Source organism: Tupaia chinensis, unplaced genomic scaffold (genome assembly GCF_000334495.1).
Source record: "Tupaia chinensis unplaced genomic scaffold, TupChi_1.0 Scaffold000164_1, whole genome shotgun sequence".
Lineage (NCBI taxonomy): Eukaryota > Metazoa > Chordata > Mammalia > Scandentia > Tupaiidae > Tupaia > Tupaia belangeri.
In genome coordinates this window covers 2,059,170-2,072,833 of record NW_006159638.1, presented here as the reverse complement: position 1 = coordinate 2,072,833, position 13,664 = coordinate 2,059,170, and the positions used below count along the sequence as shown (strand labels likewise).

Below are 13,664 nucleotides of genomic sequence, written 5' to 3'. Positions count from 1 at the left end.
GAAGATAATTTTATAGTTTTATCAACTGGACTAGGAAAAAAGGTTCACATGTTGAAATATTCACTTTGTAAGCTAAATAACATGATTGAATGTATAAAAGAAAATGAAGTAAAATTTTTTTTAAAAAAAGATTGTGGTGTGGCCATCTCTCTGAGTGATGCTTTCTCAGTTTCCCTCTTTGTTGCTGGTAAGCTCATGTGCCCTATAGCAAATTTAAAAAGAAGAAAGAGAAGAAGAAAATAAATAACAATAAGTCTAATAAAAAATAGTATGAATATGAAGTCAGTGCATCTGTGTTACATGATAAGGAAATAAAAGGAAATAGGTATTTGCTTAACATATGTATATATATATATATATAAAAATAAGAGAGTTTTCAAAAAGTTTATGGAAAATATGTATTATGAAAAAAGTTTGCATGGCTTTCAAAATTTTTTTGTATCAAGAAAAACTCATACTTTTTAAAACTCATCAAAGGGCACATGTGCTCACCAAGGAAAGTCAGGTAAGAAGCAAGTAAAAGCACCCCTCAAAGGGAATGGTCACACCACAATACCTTCTCTTTCATATCTCCCCCTTTTGGGATCTTGGAACTCATATTTCACAGTCATCCATATGGTGAGATTCAGCTGCCTCAACCAACATGCCACTGGCTGGCCCAAACTCATACTTTAATTTCATCTTTTTACAAACTTTTTAACTACTTTCATATTGATAACAAAATAAGAAATAAATAATTATGATAATTATAGTCCTCATTTCTATAAAAAAGTGGCATCTACCATCTATTCTATTCTATCTTTTTTTTTTTGAGAGATTTTCATTATAGGGTGCGTGCACTCGCCAGACAGAGAGAGACATTAGAGACAGAAAGCGAGAAATCACCCCCCAGGGGGGATGGTCACGCCGCAATCCCTTCTCCTCCATTCTCCTCTCGGGATCCTGGGCACGCACGCACACGCTCCCTGTCTCGGCCTGCGGGACCGTGGAACAGGTTTTTTGGGGGAGGGAGTGAGAGATGGGACAAACACACGCACACACACTACCAGGTGCTGATTAAGTCGTCGTCTTCATCTATTTCCGTTTATTCAGGAAAAATGGCGAGTTATATACAGCTGGTGGGAACCAACTGGTTGCCCAAAATGCAAATGAGATACAACAGCATGAACCAATCATTGATGTGGGTGGATCCCTCCCGTTGCCTAGAACCCCAACCACTTCCGGGGAGAAGGGTTGGTCACATGATTTCTGAGAAACGATTTGCTCAGTGAGGAAGTGAAGCCTAATGGTTTCTAAGATGGCGGATAGCTCGAGATGGCTTCCGTATGCAGTGCTCGCCACAGCTCCCGGCGTGAGTTTTAAGTCACCGGGTCCAGGACGCAAACCGCGGTCGACTACATGGGAGTCCAGCGACATAGCCATTACGCCAACTGCTGGTTCCCTATTCTATTCTATCTTGTATTCTCTTTGCCTTCAACAGGCACTCTATCTAGTCATAGCATTTTAACTGGTGAAGTGACCCAAATCTGCATTCTGAAAGAGTCTTAGCCATTCATACTTCCTGCCTAGGTTGAGTTGTTGTACTGGGTTGTTGGAAAAGTCATGACATGCTTTTTCTGTGTTTTTCAAAGGTCATTTATTTATATAAAGAACAAAGATCAACCAATGACATACTTCCCTGTTTGTTCAATAGCCTTTTTCCATCTTTCAGTGAACATCATAATTCCTCATTCGTAGAAGGACCTATCACTATCGGTGAAAAACTTAACAAGGTTCTGATTTACAGCCTCATCTGAATTCAACATTGTACCACATAAGGAATTATGAAGAGAACTAAACAAGTGAAAGCCTGATGGCGCAAGGTCAGACATGTATGGTGGGTGTGGCAACACATCCCATCAAAACTTCAATAATTTTTGACAGGTGATCAAACTTGTGTGTGGTCCCGCATTGTGATGGAACACAACTCCTTTATGATTAATGAGCTCTGGAAATTTCTGGATGAGGGATTTGTTCAAAATATCCAGTTGCCAAGAGTACACTTTCAAATTGATTGGTTTCTTGGTAGGAGCTCGAAACAAGCGGCATCTTTAAAATCCCACCACACTGAGAGCATAACCTTCCTCTGATGAAAGTCTGCTTTTGATTTCATTTGAGGAGAATCATCACATTGGGACCAAGATTGTTTGCACACTACATTGTTGTAAACAATCGACCTGTCATCAGTTATCAGTTGCTTCAAAATGGATTTTTTTTTCCTCAAATTAATGAGCATATCACAGATGTTTATATGTGCCATCAAATAGACATCTTTAAGTTATGAGGAACCCAAATATTGAGCTTGCTTATATATCCCAGCTTCTTCAGGAGGTCATGAATGCTTGAATGATAGATTTTCAATGTTTCTGCAGTCTCTCATGTTATGTAACATAGATTTGACTCAATCAATGCTTTTATTTTGCAGTCATTAGCCTTGGTGGATCTCCCTGACTAAAGAGCATCATTGAAGTCAAAATCACCAACACGGAATTTTATGAATCATTGGCACTAATGTTCTTGTAGAACATTGTCACCATAAACTTCACGTAACTTTTCACAAGTTTGATGCAAATCCTTCCCTTTAAATAAAATAGTAAAATATGGCAAAATACACTGTTTGGTCTTCCACCTTCAACTTCTTGTAAAATATCTAAAACTCAACCAAATCATTTTTTTTAAGAATGGAGCTAGAACAGTCCGATATCAACTGACATAGCAATAACAGATGTGAAGACTTTATTACTTCTAAAAATGAACTAGCACCATGTGTTGCAAAAATGTATTATGACTTTTCTGACAACCCAGTAATTTCCCACTGATCTTAATCACAGGCCATATCATAATACAATGATAAGTGCCACTCAAAAGAACCTCCTGTATTCCAGACATACTCTTTGGGGAGTAGTCCCATTATTCTTAGATAGTCAAGATCAGTCACTCCAGCCAGAAATAGTAACTCTCTTCTTTGCTTGTTGATCCAAAGGCATGAGAAACCTGGCACCTGCATATTGTGTAATGGTTATGTCATTAGACTCCCACATAGTCAACTACAGTTTGAGTCCCAGACCTGGGAGCTGAAAACTCACACCGGGTGTGTGTGTGTACATGCTCAAATCCCAAGAGGAGAATATAAGACAAGGGACTGTGAAGTGGCTATCCTCCTGGGGGTGAGGGGTGATTTCTTGCTCTCTGCCTCTCCAGTGAGCACATGTGCCCTATAGCAAAAATCTCCTTCTAAAAATAAATAAATAAATAAATAAATAAATAAATAAATAAATAAATAAATAAATAATAAAGGCATAAGGAACCCAAAAATAGCTGAATGGCATTCTTAACTTCTAGCTCAAAGAATCATTATGTCTCCTGGGGAAAGCACTATTCCGTAATTAAAAGCTATAGGTTAGCAGAGAATAAAGTTAGAGGAACAAGAGGCAAAACCTTTTTCTTGCAAGTTACTGGGGGTAATAGGGTATAATGCCATTTCCAATTCTACTCCATGATTCCTGAACATACAAATCTTGGTTATGGGGCAAACAGCATTACATATTGAGGATTCATTCAGAGCATATACAGCCTTCTGAAAAACTTTGTCCCCATCCTGTAACATGTGGTCACCTAGTTGGTGTTATAATTGAGTCTTCAGAGGACTAATACAATGTTCTATCAAGCCAGCTCTTCCATGGTGGAGAACATGGTAAAAGCAGTGAATTCCATGATCATGGGCCCTTTGCATTACTGTGTTTGCTGTAAAGAGAGTTACTTAGTCAGAAACAATGCTGTGTAGGATAGCGTAAGGGTAGATGAAGCATTCTAAAAATCCAAAGGTAGTAAATTTGGCAGGGTCATTACATCTAGGGAAGGAAAATCTGTATCCAGACTAACAGTCTATTGCAGTAAGAATAAATCAAAGTAGTACAATGTAATCAACCTGCCACCAAGCAGCTGAATGATCACCTCAGGATACTGGAGACTCAGTGTTGGTCTTCACTGCTATTAAACTCTGCATTCAATGGTGGCAACAGCTAGTCAGCTTTTTAAACTCTGCATTCAATGGTGGCAACAGCTATTCAGTGAATGAACACCTGTTTCTGAGACCATGCATAACTTCCATTGGCACTTCGTTCATGAGCTCACTGGGTGATGATGGGTGGTTAGAGAGAGAAGCAGACTAGTATCCATAAAACACATCATCCTATCTACTTTATTATTCAAATCCTATTCTGCTGAGGTCATCTTTTGGCAAGGACTCACATAGGAACAAGTATCCTTATGTGTTTTGCCCATTTAGAGACTTCTATACTCATATCTTTCTCAAATTTTCTTGTCACTACTTTTCCAATCACATTATTTCCAAGTCCCTGACCATGCAGCCAAACTATTGATCACTGCCTTAACATTTTGCTATTTAATTTTATTAAAGTCAACTGATTCATTTTTACATTATTTATACTTCCTGATTTACTCCCTCCCTTATCTACCTCAAGGTTAGCATACCATTAGGCCATCAAGAAAGTCATGACATATTTTTCTATGTTTTCCTATGTAAAACTGCATCATGACTTTTCTGACAACCCGATAATCATTCCCACTTCTATGAGAAATAAAGAAACAAAAATATAAATGCTATGGGCTTACTACCTAATGTGTTTAAAAACCTATTTGTAGATGCCTGCAAAATTCAATCATGATAAATATGTAAAGGATACATTATAAAAGAGACTCTTAAAATAAATAGGGAAGAATACCTTTAAGCTCAGCAGATATTCACAAACAGCATAACAAATGCCAATACCTTCTTCTGTATTAGTACCTCTGCCAAGCTCATCGATTAATATGAGTGATTTGTCATTAGCATTATGTAGAATATATGCTATCTGAAAAATAAAATTTTAATATTATTCATTGTAACTAAACATCTGTCACCTTTCTAGAAAAATATTAGGAAAATCCTGTCTCCTTATTAGTTCATTTAAAATGCAGTTTAATGGAAATCCTACCTGGCAAAAAATAACACATTCTCAAGACTAATAATTCCAATAGAATAGCATATGTGTATATAAATAGACATAAGCATTTCTGTATAAAACAACAGAGTAAATAATCATTACCGAAAATTTTGATGATTTTAGATAACAGTGAAATAAAGCAAAACAATGAGATGTGTGCTTCAATAAAGCACAAAGATGATCATTTTTTTCTCTACAAACACTAATCAGTTGCTGTCATAAAATACTCAAAACCATCTCTCAAATTTATTTTAGTATATCTCTATAGCCAGTAAAGACAAAAAAGAAAAATTTAGGAAAAAGTCCTGAAGTCTTGATACTGGGTTCAACAAACAAATTTAAATCAATGACCAACAAAGATAAAGGTTTAAGCAGACAGAAATGCTCCTTTCAGTTGAAGATTACTAGTCTCTATCTCAAAAAGTAGAACTCCAGCCAGCAGTTGGCATGGAAGTTAAGACACTGGAACCTACACGGCTGATTCCGTGGATAGAGTCCCAGACCTAGCAGCTTGAAAATCACTCTGGGTGTGTGTGGGTGCATGTCAAAAGTCCCAAGAAGAAACTGGAGGAGGAGGGATTGAGGCATGGCCATCAATCCCCGCCCCTCCCCCATGCAGGTTGCCCTTAACCCTTTCTGTCTTTCTCTCCCTGGCAAGCATAAATGCCCTACAGCAAACACTAAAAGAAAAAATAGAATTCCATCCTCATTATATCATGGCACAATAATAACTTTCGTAAGCTTTTCCCTTTCTTTGGTACTAAGATTCTTCAGGGAGAGGACCATTTAAAAATAACCTCAATCACTTAGTATAATTGCTACACTCTCCCATAGTTATTTAACACATACTGAATGGCTATGTTACTATGGTTTGACTCAATATTTTTCAACCTTATGATAGTATAAAAGCAACACACATTCAGTAGAAACTGAACTTTGAATATGCACATAACCATCCTTTTTTTACTTTCAATACAATATTCAATTACATGAGATATTCAAAACCTTTTCATAAAATATGTTTTGCGTTAGATTATTTTGTCCAACTGCAGGATAATGTAAGTGTCTGAGCATATTTAAGGTAGGCTAAGCTAAGCTATGATGTTCAGTAGGTTAGGCATATTAAATGCATCTCAACTGATGATACTTTCTATTTACAATTAGGACGCAATCCCATTGTAAATTGAGGCGCATCTGCACTTAACTTCCTTTAGCCTTCAAGCCTACTTTGCATTTGCTTAGATTAATAATAGGTAATGATACATATTTTGGTACAGATAGTAAAAATTTTATATGGAAAAAGAAGAAGATGATTTTAAAAAGCCTCCTCATACAATGATACTTTATTTTAAAATCAAGTTTAAGAGGAACAATAGATACCATGCAAAATGGTGCTGAACAGGTCATCATTTTCCAAAAAAGGCTTTTACATACCCCATGTAAAATCACATAAGCACACTTTTATGATTCAATAACACTAGCTTTTTCTTTTAAAACTGTATTTTTCAATCAAACGTTTGCTTCCATTTTCACATAAGAGAAATTAGGATGCTGTCTTTGACTGCCCTCTGGCTCTTAGGAAGGAGTATGAGCACATCTGTATGTTTTAGAATAAGAATACTTTCTTACATCATGATTGACCATTGTGGGAGAACTTAATATGTTTTAACATTAAAAAAAAGTTACCTCTTTCATTTCCTTCATAAAAGTTGATGAATTTGTTTCAATATCATCATCAGTACTGATTCTTGTAAAAATTTGTTCAGCAATTCTAAAGGAAGAATATTCTGCTGGAACATATGATCCTGTAAAATACAAGATCAAAAGCAACTAAAATGCTTTTATAAGATACAAGCACTAACAACATTTTGTACTTCTGATATCATTTTCTAGGATTATGTGGTGTAAAATGCACCAGCTGTGGAGTTAAAAGATATGGTACAAACTCTATCACCTATTGTATAACCTGGGACAGCACTTGAAGTTTTCCAATCTCATCTTTCTCACATATAAAATGAACATTGTCGCCTTACCTACTGTATAAAGTTATCTGGAAGTTGTTTAAATTAGATAGTATGTATCTCAGTACATCATAAAGATACCATTATAAACTTGAGTAGAATTTTAAATAATTTAGTTAAATGATACACATTCAAAATATGAAAATCTGAAGAAAATGTTCATGAAGCTTATGAATAGGAAATACAAAATGTTAAGGAAATGCTTATGAAGTTCAACTTGATAAAAATCATTATATAAAAATGTAATAGGAAATTACTATTATTAGGAATATGCAAAAGTAACCAGAAGATGAATGAAAGGAAAACATTTATTAAAAAGAAAAAAGAGGTCACTCCTAGTGGTACAGTCAGTAGAAACTAAACTGCAATGCTAGGAGCCATGTGGCTGACTATGGGTCTGGATTCCTGGGTTGGCTTAAAATATGCCAGATGCAGTAGACATGTCAAAGATCCTGAGGAACTGGAGGGCCAGGGAAAGGGGATCATGGCATGACAAAACCCTGCCATAGCTGCTTTTCTCCCTTTCTCTCTTACGCACACAAACATACTCACTATCATGAATAAAATAAACTTAAAAATAAAGAAAAAAAAGTGAATTTGCATCTATGAGTCTGTTATGCCTGAGAAGTTGTCCTATCTAATCTAAAATATTCACCTTCTGAAAACAAATTAATATGATGAATGCAACCATCTCTATACAGAACAGGACACAAAAGGCATCTTAATATCCTAGAAAGGTGGGACCAGCAGTTAGCGTAATGGCTATGTCGCTGGACTTCCATGTAGTCGACCGCGGTTCGCGTCCTGGACTCAGTGGCTTAAAACTCATGCCAGGCACGTATGCGTCCATGTCCAAGATCCTGAGAGGAGAATGGAGGAGAAGGGATTGCAGCGTGGCCATCCCCCAGGGGGGTGATTTCTCGCTTTCTGTCTCTCTGTCTATCTGGCAAGCGCACGTGCCCTACAGCACAAACCTCTCCAAAAAAAAAAAAAAAAAAATCCTTAAAAGGTAAAATATGTAAGTAGTTAAATAAGAAATATACCACATCACAGAACTTTGTATAGATAAAATGATAAAATAATAAAAGCTAAGCAACAGAGCCAGATTATTTCAGAATTTAAAACAGAAGGATGAAGAATAGAACTTACCTTTGAGGACTATGAACTAACAGGAAAAGAAACAAAAGTCAGACTAATACTATTAAAAAAAAAGTATTCATAATGCCAATAATAATAACAATGGTTATACCCACCATTTCACATGTTAGATAATTAATTTATTAAATATTATTTATTTTTGAGACCAGCAGTTAGCGTAATGGCTATGTCACTGAACTGCCATGTAGCTGACCGCAGTTCAAGTCCCAGACCCGATGGGTTAAACTCACATCGGGCACGTGTGCGTGCGTGCCCAAGATCCTGAGAGGAGAATGGAGGAGAAGGGACTGCGGTGTGGCCATCTCCCCTGGGGGGTAACTTCTCGCTTTCTATCTCTCTGTCTCTCTCTGTCTTTCTGGCAAGCACATGCACCCTATAGCAAAAACCTCTCCAAAAAAAAGGAAAAAAAAGTTATTTATTTTTAATTATCAAAAGGTACGTGTACTTGCCAGAGAGACAGAGAACCAGAGAGAGATAGAGGGAGAAAACAACCCCTAAATGGGCAATGCTCACACTTCAATCCCTTCCCCTCCATTTCTCCATCCTGTTGAAACTTTGTTAACACTGAGTTAACAATAATACTTATTAGCTTTTTATGAGTATTAATTAGGTAATTAATACATGTATTTATGATAATATATGCAAGGTACATAAAACAATGCCTGGCTAGTTACACTCGATATTAGCTATTAGAGCAAGTGAGGTAAACTAAAGCAAAAGATTGATACTGAGTGATCCTGAGCAAGTCTTTAATCCTGACTTTCTTTTTTAGAGACATTCAACCAATATTTATTGAAAACCTACTATGTGTTGAAGTAAATAAAACAGATATGGGCCCTACCATTCCCCAGGATTGAAGAACCTCTAAAATAAAACTTTCTTACAGGGTTTTCAGATGGATTAAATGGAAAAGTACATGTTAAAGTGCCAAGTAGAGAATATGGCACTTACTAATTGGTATGTTTGTATTTTCTTCTTTCTCTAAATATCTTCTCAACATTTCTTTTTTATTTCAGAAGCTTCCTGGCAAGTATTTTACTTCTGATTTGGCTCTCATCTGTCTATACACCAGCCAGAGTGATCTATCTGAAGGTCAAATCTGATCATGCCATTCTCTTTCTAAATTTCTTCAATACTTCCCTATAAATTGCTGGAGAAAGTTCAAACTCCCCAATTAAGGCCGTTCATGATCTAAATCCTGCTCATAGCTCCAACTTTATTTATTGCCACTTCTCACAATCATGCTTTGCTCTAAATGCAAAGGACCTAAAAAGCCTCTGAACTATCCAAAGATCTTTGGACACGTCACAATTTTTTTATACTCTGTGCTTTTAAAACACGATCTTATGAAGTCCCCTCTTTCTGATAACTTCCTCTTAAATTCGCAGCATTTTATATACATGGCTTAGTCCTTGTAATAAATTTTAGAAGTAGTACTATTACAATCTTCACCTCCAAGTAGGAAAACTAAGGCTTAGAAAGGTTAAGTAATTTGCCTAAGATTACACAGTTGTTTATTGGACATGCTAAAAGTACCCCTAAAGTCTATATTAACATGACTAACTTCCATGACTTTCAAGTCTCGCTGCTTCTTTTATGGTCAGGCCATAAGAAGTGATATACTTTTAGGTATTTCAGAAGTTTAAGACAGGTAGTGACAAGGGGAAGTAGATTATCTTCAAGTAATTGAAGAGCTAGTATTGGGAAGACAGACTAACTTATTCTGTGATACACAGAAGAGTTAAGATTAACAAGTAGAAGTTATAGAAAGTCAGATTTCGGTTTGATAAAAATGGTTATTTTAAGAATTTGAGCTAACAATTAGCCTGTTTTGTTTGAGAGGTTTTTTATTTTTTTTTGCTATAGGGTGTGTGCACTTGCCAGACAGACAGAGACAGAGAGATAGAAAGTGAGAAATCACCCTCCAGAGGGGATAGCCATGCTGCAATACCTTCTCCTCCATTCTCCTCTCGGGATCTTGGGCACGCACGCACACGTGCCCAGCGTGAGTTTAAGCCACTGGGTCCAGGACTCGAACCGCGGTCGACTACGTGGGAGTCCAGTGACATAACCATTACGCTAACTGCTGATCCCACAATTAGCCTGTTTTTTAAAGGACAGAGTTCCTCATACCTACTAAAATAGAAGTAGGAATATTATTTCACGAATGGATCAGAGAGCATTCTTATAAATGTAAAGAAATTAACTAAGATATCCTTTTAATTCCAATAAAACTTTAAACTTAATAAAATATTTACTCTTCCTTCATTCATCCATCTTTAATTTTCTTTCCTAGTACTAAGGAAGAATTTGCAATGTATAACCAATATTATTATTGCTGTGTTCCCCTTAAAATCTATCAGATTAGGGTTCTTCATTTAAAACACTACTAATATCTTGGGCTTCTTACTATGTATTTCTTATATGTTAGCAGGGTGGATGAGCTGTTATGTGCATCATAAGATGTTTATCAGCATCCCAGGACTCTATGTTCTCCTCATTAGTGACAACCAATAACGTCTCCAAACATTGCCAAATATGAGGGGTTGGAAAGCGTGAACTAAAACCACCCTTGGCGGAGAACCAATGTATTAGGGCCAAGCATCTCACCTCATATTGTCCTCAAGGAAACCTAGCTTCCAGAAATAGAATTTAAATCTTGACTATACATCAAGAAATAGGTGACAATGTTGGGTCAGGATGAAAGTGTGTATGTATATAATATATCAACTGCTGTGTTTAAGTTATTGGTTTCCTTGATTCCTCTAATCAAGGAAAATGTTCTTCTGAACAATGTTATAATTTTGAAAAATATTACATGGTTTATTAAAGGCAGTAGCTTACCATACTCATTTCACTCTTGTTCACAACAAAGTTTGTTTTGAACCAGAAATAATTACATGATTAAATTCAGTAATGCTTGATATAACATTAACAGTTATACTAAGAAAGTTTCCACTTCTGTATTATATGACCAAATTTTTAGCACAATGCAATCCAAATGGGATTGGAACTTAATATATACCAAATAGTAAAAGTTGTGATCTCCATAGTAGATACACAATTAAACTTTCAGGTAAGATAATCTACTTTAGACAGTACTTATATTAATGAGGCACAAAAATTTTGAAGAGGGAACAGAACTGGTAATTACTGAGTAAAACCAAAACTTACCAATCTGGGCCATAATCTGACTCAGAGCAATCTGTTTTAAATATGTTGATTTGCCACTCATATTTGGTCCAGTAATGATCAAAAAATTGCTCCCTTCTGTAATATAGGTATTGTTAGCAACAGGTTTTTCCAGAGATATTTTTTCAAGAATAGGGTGCCATCCCTGTTTGACAGCTAAAGTATCAGTAAATTCTGGTCGAACTAAAGAACAGAGAATTTAAAAAATTATATATGTAAAGATTTTGTAGTTGTACATAAAATGTATACCAGAGTAATTTTACTAGTGTCAATTTAAGACAATAATATTAAGGTATTACTTTATCCCAAATCCCTCTCTAAATTATAATGGACACACTCTAATCACAGTTGGGACTTTTATTCAGTTTCAGATATCTCTAGAATTTAGTTCCTTGTCTTTGTCCTTGGGTTCAAAACAGGTATAAAACTTGCAGATTTGTATAGATTAAGAACTAAGTAGCAACTGACAAAACCTTTAAAATAACAATTGATTACCAGTAATATAGAACTGCATATTTACTTATCCTGAGACATTACTCTACTTAAAACATTTCAAATTTGGCATACTTAGCTTTTGTAGTGAGGTATGAATTTAGAATAACACCAAATGTAAATATAGTTCTCTGGAGAAATTTATCCATACATTTCATTTTAAAATATGTAGGATTTTAGCTTATATTTGTCTTTCCAACTTTTTTATTTTCCCTCTACCTGGGATAGAGTCCATAGAAACTGGATAAACTGCACAGTTGGCCATGTGAGACCCAGCTGCTTTAATCACCACACCACCTGGCTGGTACTGTTCTGACTTAAAAAAAAAATAACAGTAACTTTATTTTTTTCAGTTTCATGTCTTAGTTTAGGACCACAAGCAAATATAGTTCTTTGGAGAAATTTTGCCTAAAAAGAAATTTCAGAGAACAAAGAAAATCAGACCCCCAAAACTCGTTACTTTATAGAAACAAAAAATGATCAGGTTTCTATGGATACTATCCCAGGTAAAGGGAAAATAAAAAGGGTGGAAAGACAAATATAAACTAAATGTTACACATTTCAAAATTAAATACATGGATAAACTTGAAAATAATCATTATAAAAGTGAGAGTGAAAGAAAAAAATTTCAAAAATTTTAAGTGTAGTTTTAGAATAATCTTTCCCAAATTTAACTTAAATCTCATTTATTTAACTATTTTTTTTTTTTTAGGTTTTTGCTATAGAGCACATGTGCTCACCAGAGTAAGAGAGAAACAGATGATACAGAGAAACAGATGATACAGGTAAAGCAAGAAATCACCCCCATAGAGATGGCCATGCCACAGTCCCTTCTCCACTCTTTCAGGAATTTGAACACTCATACACACACAGCCAGCTTGTTTCAAGCTACCAGGTCCAAGACTTGAACCGTAATTGGTCATGTGGGAGTTCAGTGCCTTAACCACCATGCCACCTGCTGGCCCTTCTCTTTCATTTATTTATTTTAAATTGCCAGAGGACATGGACACTTGCCAGAGAGTGGAAGGGGGAGAAAGCACACCAAAATGGAGTGAGATCAGACCACAATTCCTTCTCCTCCATTTCTCCATCCTATAAGAATCCTGCATACCAACACACATAAACTCTGTATATTTCTCAAGTCACTGGGACCAAGATTTAAAATGAAGTAGGCCATGTGAAACCCAGCTTCCCTTAACCACTAAGCCATGGGGCCAGCTACACATTATTACATCTCTTAATAGTTAAGAAAATCACTACTGGGGTTAGCAGGTGGTGTGGTGGTTAAGGTACTGGACTCCCACGTGGCTGCCTACAGTTTAAATCCTGTACCTGGCAACTTGCTTTCTAACTTTCCCTTTCTCTCTGTTTCTCTGGCCAAATTTTTAAATAATTATTGCAATAAAATTAAATACATAATTCTTTTTTTAAATTACTATTATTAATAGCTGATACGTAACATAAAATTTTAATCACGCCCAAAATTAAAAAAGACTGAAAAGTTTTGGCCTTCAAAGTCCAAAGAAAAAAGTTAATACTTCCATAAGGAATATGAGAAAAATATTTGTAAGACATTTCCTGTAAAAAATAAACTAATTGGGCTGGGAACCAGCAGTTAGCGTAATGGCTATGTCGCTGGACTCCCACGTGGTCGACCGCGGTTCGTGTCCCGGACCCGGTGGCTTAAAAAACTCACGCCGGGCGCGTGTGCGTGCGTGCCCAAGATCCCGAGAGGAGAATGGAGGAGAAGGGATTG

At 36.1% G+C, this 13,664-nt stretch overlaps 1 protein-coding gene across 1 annotated transcript in view; it reads right to left on the bottom strand.

The window, feature by feature from the left end:
• MSH4 (mutS homolog 4) overlaps positions 1-13,664 on the bottom strand; it is a 130,528-nt gene that overhangs the window by 19,823 nt on the left and 97,041 nt on the right. Inside the window, exons 15-17 of the mRNA XM_027770883.1 lie at positions 11,399-11,599; positions 6,732-6,850; positions 4,785-4,913 (exon numbers count right to left, since the gene is read on the bottom strand). Coding sequence (XP_027626684.1) covers positions 4,785-4,913; positions 6,732-6,850; positions 11,399-11,599 — 449 coding nt within the window. The remainder of the gene's footprint in view (positions 1-4,784; positions 4,914-6,731; positions 6,851-11,398; positions 11,600-13,664) is intronic.